This window comes from Sphaerodactylus townsendi, linkage group LG03, assembly GCF_021028975.2.
Source record: "Sphaerodactylus townsendi isolate TG3544 linkage group LG03, MPM_Stown_v2.3, whole genome shotgun sequence".
In the NCBI taxonomy this organism is placed as follows: Eukaryota; Metazoa; Chordata; class Lepidosauria; order Squamata; family Sphaerodactylidae; genus Sphaerodactylus; species Sphaerodactylus townsendi.
The window spans coordinates 154,461,508-154,475,771 of NC_059427.1; the positions used below are offsets into that span (position 1 = coordinate 154,461,508).

The 14,264-nt window shown below is 42.3% G+C and overlaps 1 protein-coding gene across 1 annotated transcript in view; it reads left to right on the forward strand.

Annotated features, from left to right (window-relative positions):
* The first annotated feature begins 655 nt into the window (after positions 1-655).
* The window catches only part of SLC27A1 (solute carrier family 27 member 1), a 44,482-nt gene continuing 30,873 nt past the window's right edge, over positions 656-14,264 (forward strand). The window contains exons 1-2 of the mRNA XM_048487514.1: positions 656-696; positions 5,453-5,620. Coding sequence (XP_048343471.1) covers positions 671-696; positions 5,453-5,620 — 194 coding nt within the window. The 5' untranslated portion in view covers positions 656-670. The remainder of the gene's footprint in view (positions 697-5,452; positions 5,621-14,264) is intronic.

Genomic DNA, 14,264 nt, shown 5'->3' on the forward strand with positions numbered 1-14,264 from the left:
AGACTCAACACCAAAATGAATCAAAAGCAACAGAACAACTGGTAACAAATTCACTTAAAAACATCCCCTCTGATCCCTGTAAGATAATATACATGAAACAACCAGATTTAACATGAGGAGAATAATGAAAGCTAAGCAGTGGAACAGACCAGGAATAACTTATTTTAAACTCTCTCACATTGACTGTATTTCATTTCAAATCCAGAACAAAGCAGCAACCACACATATAAACACATAAAAAGGGAGAAAGGTTCAAAAGGATGTTTGTAGTTGGGACAAAATGTTTCCTTTCAAGACTTGTGTGTGACTAATAGTTTTAAATCCAGAAGTTCTGATTCATCTGTAAGGATCAAACAGGAAATGGCAAACTGAAGAAGACTCCTATATTTATTTACTAGCAGGGCACCTGTGCTTCGCTACGCATACTTCATCACAAGCTCTGTATGATTTTCAGGGTGACATTCAACATACCTCATCACAGCCTGTCTGTGAACTTCGGGGTGACATTCAGCATACTTTTTCACAGGCTCTCAATGAACATCTAGGTTGTTATTCGCATATTTTGCAGCAGCTTCCTGTAGTTGTCTTTTTCTAATCGAATCTGTAAATCGCTTTCTGCGTTTAATCCCTCTCCTCCCTTTAGCTGTTTCAACAGAAGGAACAGGTTCGTATGTTTCTGCTTCAACAAAGGAACAGGTAAGGAGGTCGGTGGTAGAATCCAGTTGGGCCACCATTGGCTCAATTGTGCTTGTTTGGTCAGCATTATCAGAACTTGTCAATTCAATGCATGGAAGTAGAAGCGTCCAAGAAGTGCCCAGCTTCATTTAAAATCTCATGTGAAGCTAATCATTTTTTTACTCCCTTTTAGATTGGAATCCTTCAAGCGGCAAACGGAAAACTTTAACTGTCACCTTTAGAATGTTCATTCAGGTGGCCAGAGTTCAACAGTAACGCAGATGGCCAGAGTTCAACTTCGTAAATATTAATGGTCATAACTTCGGAGTAAAACTGAATATTTTTGAAAAAATCTTTTTTTCTTAGTGAGCATCTAAACCACACTATAATGAACCCGGTGTGCCAAAATTTTTAGCGTTGTTGAGCGGATTAGGAGTGGTTTTTTTGGGAGTTCTTTGATAGATGAGTGAGTCAGTCAGTCAGTGGTATTTCGCGTTTATAGATATAGATTAGGTTTACTGCCCTGACCTGGATGACCCAGGCTGACCTGATAGTCTCAGATCTCAGAAGTTAAGCAGGGTCAGCCCTAAATATTATTTGGATGGGAAACTTCAAGGGAATACCAGGGTCACTAAACAGATGAAGGCAGTAGCCGACCATCCCTGTTAGTCTCTTGCTTAGAAATCCCTACCAGGTCACTGTAAATTGGATTAATGACGATTGCTTTACATGTTAGGCGTTTCCTTACGGCCTCCATTAAACTACGCCGCCAGAGTTCTGGTAGGCAACCGACCAAATACGAAGCATCGCGAGCGAATTGCTTCAAACCGACAGGCGGCGAAACGGCTCCGCCGCGAGGCGCCTCTTCTCCTTTCTGCGCCCCACTCCGATGTCATTAAACCATACTAACAGGCGTCAAAGCCCCGCCCCGCTGCCCTCCGACCCTGGAGGTTGGAGGACGGTAATGAAGCGGGGAACTCGGCGCCAACAGGCGGCAACGAAGGACGTTATCGTGAATAAGCGCAAAGACAACATCTTCAACAACAACCCTTTAAAGGGGACATTTGTTTAGAAGCGACAAGGCAGCCACAAGGAAGGCGAGGCAGCTGCTGCGTTGCAACAGCGGCCTGTCTTTGAAAGCAGCTGACCTGGTGAAGCGTTTTAAGTCATTAATGGCTCTTCCCACACACAGGTTAGATTTACTTCCCAATTCTTCTACCAATGAGTCCTCAAAGCAGTTTACAGCTAGGATTGGCACGCTTATCAATCAAATAGTCAGACATTGTCAGTTGTCCAGCTCCTGTGTGACCCTGGTCAAATGTTGGATGAAGCCAATTCAATTGTATTGATGATGAAGAAGAAGAGTTTGGATTTAAATCCTCCCTTTCAACTTCCTTTCCTTTCCCCCCTTACAACAAACACCCTGTGAGGTGGGTGAGGTTGAGAGAGCTCCAAAAAGCTGTGACTGTCCCAAGGTCACCCAGCTGGTGTGTGTTGGAGTGCACAGGCTAATCTGAATTCCCCAGATAAGCCTCCACAGCTCAGACAGGCAGAGCGGGGAATCAAACCCGGTTCCTCCAGATTAGAATGTACCTGCTCTTAACCACTATGCCACTGCTGCTCTGATGGCACCTTGGTTTTTGTTGTTGTTGCTATGGTATAATTTAATGAGAAGGGCTGCTGAAATTGAAAATAGCATTCCAAAGCTTCTTGTACTGGATATCTGTTGTATGTGCTGCCATCAACCAGGCAGACTGGCCTGATGCCTGGGTTAGCACAAATTAAAACAGGCATTTGTTTGAAGAAGTTGGTATTTTTCTTTTGTTTGTCCTTAAGTCACAGCTGACATGTGGTGAAACCCTGTAGGATTTTCAAGGTAAAAGACATTCAGAAGGGGTTTGCCATTGCCAGCCTTGGCCTCACATTCTTTGGAGGTCTCCAAATACTTGTCAGGGTTGAGTGTGTGTGACTGGCCCAAAGTCAAGCAGCAAGTTTGCATGGCGAAGTGGGGATTCAAACCTGGGTTTCCCAGATTCTAGTCTGGCACCTTAGCCATAGTTGTCAAACTATGCCAGCAGGGCCAATTGGCCATGCTAGCAGGGGCTGCTGGGAATTGTAGTCCATGAGCATCTGGAGGGCCTGAGTTTGACACCTATGCATGTTGGTTCTCCCAGTTGGTTTTGCTGTGCTGTATTTCTGTTTCTATTATTTCTTTTTTTTACTGTGAAACTGTCTGCTGACCTTGGTGATTCCAGGATAAAAGCCAAAAGCAAGAATTGTTCAGTGGATTCTTTATAGAATTCTTGCATAAGATTTTTATAGGTTATAACAAGTAACTGAAACTTTTTTTTTTACTTTGCTGGAACAGTTAATGAATTGGATGTTTAGCCTTAGTTGTAAGAGCAACTAAATATAAGTAAGGCAGTTGACCAGCATTTGACTGTTCAATTGACCAAATCCTTTCTTGACTGATCAAGTAGCTAGCTCTGTTGTGATGGTTGTAATTTAGAGATACATCCTTAAAAAGAAATAGAGGAAGGGAATTAACAGAGGATCCCTGCTGTCTAGAGAGGAGGAGCTGCAGTCAGTGGGGGCCACTCACCTTGGCTTGTTCTGGGGCCATTTTCTCTTCCCATTCTGTTCCAGCAGAAGTTGAAAGAAATGGTTGTCTGTGTGCATTCCTAAGCAGAGCTACTCATCTAAGCCTTTGATGGATTTAGAAGAGGGTTACTCTGCTTGGAATTGCACTGTTAAAAAAGGAGGAGGAAGGGTCGTCACACTCATTATGGTAAAATTGTATCATCATTATGATGATTGGCTGGTGCAGGAGAGTTCCCTCTCTTCATAATAACTCCACAGGGGTAGCCTTGTCAATCTCTTGCAATAAGAAATGTGCAGGAGTCTTCTGGCACCTTCAAGATGAACAGCTTTTTAAAAATTGTAGCGTAAACCTTTGTGGACTAGAGCAACTGACTTTGTTGTTGTGCGCCTGAGAGAGTGGGCAGTTGTCCAGGCAATTTTACTACAGAAAAATATTGATATCTTTAGGATTCCATGAGGCTCTTGCTTATTCACTCTCACATGACTGGAAGGATATGTGGTGCTTTTAAAAAAAAGCAATAAGAGCATTACGTGTGGAGTTACTGGAGTCATGTGCATCCCTCAAAGATGAGGGCATCCAAACTAATCATCATTAAAGTGTTTAAAAGGGCATGAGTGGTTTGTTCATTCACCTATAAGACAGCAGTTCCCGAACAGCGCTCCATGGAGTACTTGGTGCTCGGTGAAGCAACTCCAAGTGCTCTGCAAAGAACTGGAATGAAAGTGACAAATCACTTTGAGAAAATGATATTTAAAAATTTAATTTTTAATAACTTTCATTGGGAAAGATCAAAATTTAAGCAATTTAGAATTCGAAAAATAATTCATGCTTTTGCTATATATACGATAAGAGACAGTTAGACAAAAACAGCCACATGTGCCTTTGACATAAAGGCAACAATAGTGATGAATTTCTCCGTGAAAAGTGCTCCACAACTCAGAAAGTTTGGGAATATCTCTTTTAGACAGAAATTCACACTTTTGCTTTTATGCCATCAGTTAGCTTTCCCCCTATTTCTATTGCAGCTTCCTTCTCTATTTATCACCCAGCTTTTCTCCTCTTTTGAAATGCTCCTCCCCTACGTTTTGTTCTCCGCTATAGTCCATTCTGTCTTAAACATCACAATAAGTAAGAACACTTAAAATGTGTAAAAATAACAGGTAGATTAAATATTATTAACATTAAGCCAATTTGAGGAAAAGGTTTTAGGGTCTGATCTTTGATGATTATGTAGTGAATAGGCTGCTTCTGTACAAATATTTTTGCTTGAACTTTGGCAATCCTTGGCAATGAATAGACTGGCTCTGAGAATGTTCCTGTGTGCATCCTTTATGATTAGGTTCATGGTCAGTCCTGTCGCCCGCCAGCATGGCCAGGTGGCAGGCTGATGGGAATTGCAGTCCAAACATCTGAGGGCCAGGCTCTGAAGATCCCTGCCATGACATGGGTCTTCAATATGGCCCTCCAGATGTTCATGGACTACAAATCAGCCTGCCAGCATGGCCCAGGTGGCAGAGGCTGATGGAATTGTGGGCATCCATAATTAGATTGACTCCCTACTATATTGTTTTATAAGTGCCTAGGTGGTATTATTAGGTAGCTCCTCAGTGTTCCCTATAGAGGCAGTCTCAGGATTGTGAATGGGAAATATTGGATCACCAGTATAATATACCTGTGGTGGCTCTAACCTTTCAGGAGATGGGAGAGCTATTGTGTCCTGTATCAGATTCAATATCTTGATGGTGGCAGTTATACACAATGCATTGCAGTAGAATATTCTTTTCTGCACAGACTGGGAGACTCGGGTTCAAATCTCCACTGTGCCATGGGAGCTTGCTGGGTGACCATGGGCCAGTCATATCAGTTCAGTCTCGTCTACCTCACAGGACTACTGAGAAGATAAGAAGAGAGGAAAGGAGAATGTAAGCTGCTTTGGGCTCCCTTGGGGTGAAAGACAGGAGTATAACTGAAGGAAGTAAATAAATGTGTTTGGTCTCCCATCCAAATGCAAACCAGGGCCTACCCTGTTTAGCTTCTGATGTCTGATGAGACCCAGCCAGCCTAGGCAATCTTGGTCATGCTCTGCCCAACACACTTAATGTCCTGTGGAAGTGCAGAAAGCATTCGATTGTATTAGTAGTCAAACTGCAGCTAATGTTCTTTTTTTCCCTTCAGAATGCGCACAATTGGGGTCTGTACTGCCGCTTTTGGAACTCTTGGACTAATGCGTTTTTTTGGTATGCCCTGGTGGTGGAGCGTTGCAGCTGCCCTGGGTATCTACATCGGCAGCGGCGGCTGGAGATTCCTTCGGATCATCTTTAAGACTGCCTTGAGGGACCTCCTGTAAGTACAAGTACCTCCTTTGCTGTAATGGGCAGGATACTAAACAAGTATCTCTTTCATCCAGTGATGCCTCTCTCGCTGTTTTAGTGGTAAGGGGTTTAATGGGGCTTCTGATATGAACTCTCTGGGGCAGGGGGATGTGAGAAAAGTACCTTCTGTCAACCTCGAAGAATTTAATTTTTGCCTAAAGGAGTTGGGAGCAGAAACTTGTCGTAAATTGGATTTGTTGTTCTTAAGCCTTAAGGAGGTCAAGGTAGAACTTGTGTGAAACTTTGTTCCTGTTAACTCAGTCTCGTATACATGTAAGGAACACAGACCTGGCTTCTGAAGCTTGGTTTACCAGGGGACAAGACTGAGTTGGGTGGCTTATATGTGCTAAAGGATTTGCTTTTATTATGAAATGTAACGAACAGCCGGTGACAAAGAGGGCTCCCGAACAAGGTACATTAAATGCCCTTTTTGCCGTCAAGTCATGGTGGCCCTGTAGGGCAGGGATTCCCAATCTTTTTGAGCCTGTGAACTCCTTAGGAATTCTGACACAGTGTGCTAGATGAATATACAAAATAGCTGCCACATTAGGTGGAGCCAGCCACAAAATGGCTGCTCCAGCTTACTTTCTGCTGCACAGTCCAAGCGCTGAGATGGCAGCTGCTACAAAAACAACATTTTTAAAAAAACCTGCAGTCAGTAAAAAGACTTGTGGGCAAAAGCTTCACCCCCCCACTACCCCGCTTTCTACAAACACTTGATGGACACCATTAACGGTATTGGTATAGCAGTGTCCAGGGCACCACTTTGGGGACATTGCCATTGGGTTTTTAAAGGAAAGAGACATAAGAGTTGCCATTGCCCCCCTCTTTATAGTAATACTGGAATTCCTTGGTGGTCTTCCATGCAAGTTCTAACTTTGACCAACCCTGCTTAGCTTCAAAGGTCTGATGAGTTCAGACTAGCCTGGGCATCCTAAAGAGACACCCTCTCCAGAAGACTAGGGTTATCCAAGAGACCTGAAGAAAAATATCCTGTTCCTTTAAAAGAAGCTTAACATATAGAACCGGACAGCTCAGACTCTTCATAGCTTGGAGATAAACAACTTTGCTTCTTTTAAAAAAGGGACGTCTTCCTCCAGGCCTGCTGATAACTTTCCTAAAGACTCAAGGTTATTGCTGCTCGAAACTCAGATGAAATCTTAGTGCCACAGCCCCATTTTCTAAAAAAAATAATAATCCTGTAGTGAGATCCAATATATCGTAGTAGTATGCTGTGAAATGTGGGGCAAGTTGTAGCTGTGGCAGAGCAGGGGAGATTCGCCCTGGACATCTTCCCTGTGCCCACCACCAGCCCCTCCCACTCCTGTCACTCCTGTGCACCTGTCTCCCCTCCAACCTTTTCAGATTTGTTATTGCTTCAATTTTTGTTATTTACTAGATTGATATATCATTATAAACAGAGAATCACTGCCAAATCACTGTCACAGTTCTTCGGTGCCCTCTCAGCCTCACCCACCTCACAGGATATTTGTCGTGGGGGTGGAGGAGGGAAGGGAAAGGAGATTGTAAGCCCTTTTGAATCTCCTTACAGGAGAGAAAGGGGGGATATAAATCCAAACTCTTCTTCTTTTTATTTCACTTGAAAACCAGGAGGTAGGGATGTGGGGAGGAGGAGGGGAAGAGTGGTGAGATATCAGTTCTATGACATGGTCCCCTTGTGTGTGGTCCAGGGAATTGTTTTGCCTCTTTTTGGAGGGGGGTGGGTTATTTTTGGAGATGGGCTACAATATTGATATAACTGCAATCACAGGTATATCAATATAACTGCCACTCAAAGGGCTTTAACAAAGTCCTTTATCTTGCAACTACCGGGTATGATAAGCTCTATTCCTTTAAAAGGGAGTTGATGGATGGAGTTAAGAGAACCAGGAAAAGCAGAGGCCTGCTGAGACTTCAGCAAGCAGTTGCGGGGCTGGTCATGAAAGCCTTCTCTTGTATAAACAGAGAAACGCGAGGAGACCACACTACAGCTCCATTGCACAGCTAAGAGCTCTGAGGTGAGCATTCCATATATAATGGGCCTCAGACACTTAATGCTGCAGGGCCATGTTTAGATGCCACCAAATGCTGCAACTGTGAGTATTGCCGTAAGATGGCAAGTCATATCTAGACCTCAGTTCAGAAAATGACAGAAGCTCCTCATCATAACCTTTCAATTTGTCCAATGTAAAAATCTCCCTATTGATTCAAGTCTTCCATAAAAAAAGATTTGTTCTCAATTTTTAGATCTGATTGGCCCATAATGTTAACTTAGCATGTGAAAATGGATCAAATTTATTGTGGCATGCCATTATAATCCATTGTTCTCTATCTGCAGAGACTGTACATTCTTTGCCTTTCCTGTGCAATTCAGAATAACACTTACAGAACTGAAAGTTTTTTTCACTACAGGCTGTATGTAGTCTATTCTTCTGACCCTTGATTAAAGGAAAATAGTTCTTATTCCCTTTCTGTCTTAAATGATATGCTAGAATTTTACCTGGTCTCCCACCACCTTCCCAAATATGACTGGCGTAGACAAGTTAAGAGTATATTCTGATTTCACTGATAGTATATTGTTTAATTCATATTTCACTTTTCACAATTCACAACTTTTCACAATGTGGAAGATGTAGCAAACTGGCTTAAAAGGGATTTCAATCTATCTTTCAATGGTATTTCTTTCCTTTCTCTAAACTACTTCTTATGAGAAGCACATACAAAGAGTACCCCTCTAATTAAAGCTTCATAGACATCAGCACAAGTACTGGAAGTCTTTTGATTTATATTAAAATATTCTGATATCTCAGCCATCAACTGATTTTTAAAAGTCTCATCATAAAGAAGAGAAACATTAAGATGCCATAAATCAGGTTGTCTAACTCAGTGATATGAAGGTGTGATCAGAAATAACAATAGCATCTATATCACAGGCAGTAATCACAGGCAGAGAAGCTGAAGCAAGAAAGTAGTCTAACAGGAAACAATTATGATGCTCAGAAGAAATAAAAGTATAATTTCTTTCTGTTGAGTGCAGTATACACCAGGGATCAATCAAACTTAGCCCAACCATATAGGCTTTAAGTGTAGATCTCACCAGAGAATATTCTTTGTGCGGGAGTGTGCTTTTTTCTAAAGCTGTATCTCTGTGTCTAAGCATGTATCTGAATATGAGTATCCCCAGTCCAGGTGTTAATCTGCATGTATGTATGTATGTTTAGTGTAATTGCATGATTCTGTTTCCCGTTCGTTAGGTTTTTTTTAAAAAGGAAAAAACAACCAAATGGAAGCTGGGGACCTCTTTTCCTGCCAGCTGATTCTTTGCACAAAGTTTTATGCAACTTTTATTTTTATGGGGTAGGACAATATGGGAGGAGTTAATCAAGCCTTTCTTCCCCTGCTAATCCCCTTCTCAAAAATTCAGACCCTTCTGGGTGCTTTTTTGCTTTCTTCTTTCTTGGTAGTGCCATGCTAAACAGGGCATAGCTCTGCTTAGGGTGGGGGCACTGTAAGCTTATTGTGTGGTTTTGGCTCTTGAACTGGGAATGTTGATTTCAAATGGCTGCTCAGAAGCGTGAAACACACAGGATGACTTAAGGATAGTCATGAGCTCTGGGTCTAACCTACCCACGGGATTCTTGTGGCAACAGTAAGAAACTACTCTTGAGTGCTGCAGAATGCACATTAGTTGATAAAGGCTTCATGTTTCTTACATAGAAATCCTTTACGTGTAGGAAGTAGCACAAGATCTCTGTGTTGGGTGATTTTTGTTTGTTTTGCATGCTGTGTCATACGTGAAATTGGTGTATTGGAAATGCAAAATGTTCAGTACTGTCTTAATCCTCTTACCTCTGCCTTTCCCCCTAGTAGAAATTGGCACCTGTTTTCCGCAAGTTCATGCATCCTTGGAGGGGGCGGGGGGTGTCAAAGGATTTGGAGTTGCTGTATTTACAAAGACTACTTTACTTCTTAAAGCAGCTGTCAGTGAACTCTGGTTCTGTACTTCCTCCCAATTGATGGCAAGTGAGAAGTAACAGTGGAAAATAAAGCCCACCCTAAGAATATGGAAAGTGCAGTCAATGCTTGAAAAGGCCCTTCTGTTCTTTTCCTGGCAGAGCTTGGGGTAAGGTCACTGTGACAGGCCAGCCTTCTTGGGAAAAATGCCAACTGCTTGTTGCTAAAGCTGCTCTCCTTTCCCCCAGCCTGGTTCCCTAAGCTCCTGCTTTGGGTGCCCAATCAGGTGTGATTCTGTGGCTTTTAAAAGGTCGCTTTGTATTGGTAGTTTAACACTCTGAAGAGTCTTCTGTCACTTCTCTTGGATCAACTGGCAAAGAAAGGCAAACGGATGTATTTCTCTAAATCCTGGGAGATGGACTCTACTAAGGAGAATACAGCTGGTCTTTATTATTACTATGAGATTTAATAGACCACCCTACCCCCAAAAGGCTCAGGGCAGTGTACAATAAAGCCCAACAGCAAACAGTAATAAACATAATATAACAGTATAAATAAAAAGGTATGTTAAAATCAATTAAAATCAGTAGCAGCATCATAACTCGCATTTGTATATTTTTATTAGCTACTTTTCTTCCCTATGGAGCTCAAGACAGCTTACGATATAAAGTACATAAGAATACATAAAGCCAAACATTTTATATAATTATATATATTAAAATTTTTTGGCTTTATGTATTCTTATGTACTTTATACACACACACACACACACACACACACACACACACACACACACACACACACACCCATTACACCATATGTATAGATAGATAATATAACATTACACCATAATTTTATATGCAAACACATCAAAAACAAGAAACAACTGTGTACATATGATAAAATAGCATAATAACAAATACAGTAAAACAGAATGCCAAATGCATTTTGGCACAAAGGTCTGCCTCAGAGGTTTTCAAGGCAAAAGATGGGCAGAGGTTTACCACTGCCTTCCTCTGCATAGTAACTTTGGTCCCCTTTGGTAGTGTCCCACCCAAATACTAACCAGAGCTGACCCTACTTAGTTTCCAAGGACAACCCCCCCCCCCCGGTCTGAAATCAGGAACTAGGTAGGCACTAGGACTCTGGCGGAGAATTACTTTACAAAGAAGGCCCAGAAGGAAGTGGTGACAGATTAATTGCCCTTGGATCTCTTTATCGAAAAGGGTGCAGTCTGGTTGTTAGGGATGCCAGATATTGAACAGGACATGTTAAAAGGACGGGATTTTCCTCCAGGCCTATGGGCAACGCTAGCTATTAAATGCCTGACATGTTAATCACTTTATTTTTAAACAGGTTATTTTAAAAAGTTACACTACATTTCCTTTAAATAAAAGTAAACAATTTCACAACCAACTCTTTAAAACATAAATACACACTTAACACTTCAGTGCTTGAGTAAAATCAGCTGAAGACAGACCAGCCCTGCTTCTTAGCAGCTCACCCACTTCCGAAAACATAACAAGAGAACTGTATTTTTTTTGGCACAGATAGCAGAGGGAAGATGTATGCATATTGCCCCAAGTGATACACTTGCAGAATATACACATTGTGATGTGTGTGAAAGGTGAATAAAAAAGAAACAAAGGAGGAAGAGGAGAAGGAGTGAGATGCACTTTGCAACTTTTTCAGTCTTCATTGTATCTGGAGCTAGGAAGGGGGTGGGGAGGCAAGAAAACTAACCCATTCATCAAACACTCTGTGTCCTGAAATAACCCTACCACACACTCAAACCTAAATGAAGCTGCAAATTCTTCAGCTGGTGTCACACTTAATACTAAGTACTCCAGAACATAATTGGAAACATTACAGCACCAACAGGAACAAGGACTATTTACCTCGCTTCCACCCAATGTATTTGGTCTGGGTTTGCTGCTGATGTTTCTTGCCTTCATACAGTACCTTTGAGCTTTTCTGCAGGCTTTCCTAAACTTGTTTTACCAAAGGCTTACCAATGGCTCATCTCGCTTACCAGTGGCTCATCTTCATCCTGGAGAGAAGTGACTAGTGGGGTGCCACAGGGTTCTGTCCTGCCCAGTGCTATTTAGTATTTTTATCAACGACTTGGATGATGGAATAGAGGGCATGCTAATCAGATTTGCAGATGACACCAAATTAGGAAGGGTAGCTAATATCCCAGAGGATAGAGTCAGGATTCAAAATGACCTGGACAGGTTAGAGAGCTGGGCCAGAACTAACAAAATGAATTTCAACAGAGATAAATGTGAGGTACTCCATTTAGGCAAATAAAATGAAATGCACAGATATAGGATGGTGACACCTGACTTGACAGCAGTACATGTGAAAGGGTCTTAGTAGACCACAAACTGAATATGAGTCAGCAGTGTGATGCGGCGGCCAAGGAAGCCAATGCAGTTCTGGGCTGCATCAATAGGAGTATGTACCCTATTCCACTGGAAGATTAAAGTACAGTTCTGTGTGGTATCCAGATTGAGAGACATAACAGTGCCACTCTGTTCTGCACCTGGAATACTGTGTCCACTTCCAGGCACCACTATTCAAGAAGGATATCAACAAACTGGAATGGGTCCAGAGGCGGGTGACTAAAATGGTAAAAGGTCTGGATTCCATGCCCTATGAGGAGAGGCTTAGGAGGTATGTTTAGTTTGGAGAAGAGAAGGTTAAGGGGTGACATGATAGCCATGTTTAAATATTTGAAGGAATGTCACGTTGAAGATGGAGCAAGCTTGTTTTCTGCTGCTCCAGAGACTAGGACAAGGAGTAATGGGTTCAAGGTACAGGAAAAAGAGATTTTATCTAAACATTAGGAAGAACTTCCTGATGACAAGGGCTGTTTGACAGTGGAATACACTGCCTCAGAGGGTGATGGAGTCTCCTTCTTTATAGGTTTTTAAACAGAGGCTGGATGGCCATTTGTTGGGAATGCTTTGATTATGTGTGCTGCATGGCAGGATGGCCCTTGTGGTCTCTTCCAACTCTTTGATTCTATACTACTTGTTTGTGTTCCTTAGTGCTCCCCATCTTTTTTTTTTTTGCTTTATCTGAACTTCATGGGGTCACATGAGTTGGTTGCAGCTCCGTGGCACTTTGTAAAATAAATGTGTGAAAATGAACAGCCAAAGCTTTTCATGGCATGGCGGTAAATAGCATCCCATTGAGCTTCTTTTAAAGAGACAGGTGCAGAGTGGTAAGCTGCAGTATCGCAGTCCAAACTGTGCTTCTAACCTGAGTTCCATCCCAACGGAAGTCAGTTTCAGATAGCCAACTCAAGGTGGACTCAGCCGTCCACCCTTCTGAGGTTGGTAAAAAGAGTACCAGACTTGCTGGGGGTAAAGTACAGAAGTCTGGGAAAGGTAATGGCAGACCATCCTGTAAACAGAGTCTGCCTAGTAATTGTTATGATGTCATCCCATGGGTCAATAATGACCCAGTGTTTGCACAGAGGACCTTTACCTTTTTAAAGAGACAGAACATTTTTTTCTCCAGTCTGTTGACAATCCTCTTGAAGTGCAGTTACTTTATAAGATTTCTCCCCACTCCCCCTCCTGCTCTGGATGGGTTCCTAGTTTTCTCCAGTCCTTTATCTTAACACCAACTACATGCAGTAGTTGTGTTGAGAGATACCACCTGGCTCAAGGTTAAAGTGATGTGATCCTGTGCAAACGGGCCTGTTCAAATGTGGTAAACAACATGAGCCTGACTTCTGGATAAACATGCATAGAATTGTGCTGCCTGTGTGCTATAGGGCCGAGGGCCTAAGTATGTTGGACACTTTCCTTGGATGTTGCCAGGCTGAGAGAAGTCTGAAAGCTCTGTGCTTCCCAGCATGAGAGGATCTAATTCAGATCCAAACTGTGGCATGCAAGGAGAGTGGGCTTAATTCCATGTCCACGGCTTTCTCAACTTAAAATCTTCTTGGGAAGCTCCTATTTGCCCCACTGAGACATACCTAACATGTAGATACCAGTAGACTTTACGTTTCCCCAGTGGAGCAAATAGGAACTTGCTGCAGGTCAGTTCAGAGTACAAAAGTCATTAAGGGAAAAAGTTTAAGCCAGATGGGTGTCCTGATTCCAATTTCCATCAGGCCTATGGGCACCTTGGAAGCATGGAAATCCCAGAACGTGTCCGCTGACCCTAAATTCCCAGGAAAAGCATACTGTGTGTTAGGCCTTGATTGTAGACTTGAACCCAGGTCTTCCTGGTCTTAACTTGACACTATAACCATTACACACTAGCTGTCTACAACTGCTGTGTGTATGAGCTCTTCACAGCCAGTCAACTATCAAAACTTTTTATAAGGTGCCCCAAATTGTGAGATTTTCAGGAGTTTGATATAAAGTTTTAACTCTGATACAGTAGTCCCATATATAGGGGGAGGGAGAATGAACACTTTTGCACTGTGTTCTCAGAATGTGATCTGGAAGAGACGGAGCAGAGCCACGGCTTATATGTACCCGGGAGCTCAGGTCCCCTTTCTTTATTTCAAAGTGGGGACAGACTGCAATTATACATAAGCTGTGCATGAAGCCGAAGAGAAGTCCTTGTATAGCACTGTTTGCTCCTGGTACAAAGAATAAGATTAAAATGTTGTCATCAGATAGGTGTATTTGAAGTTA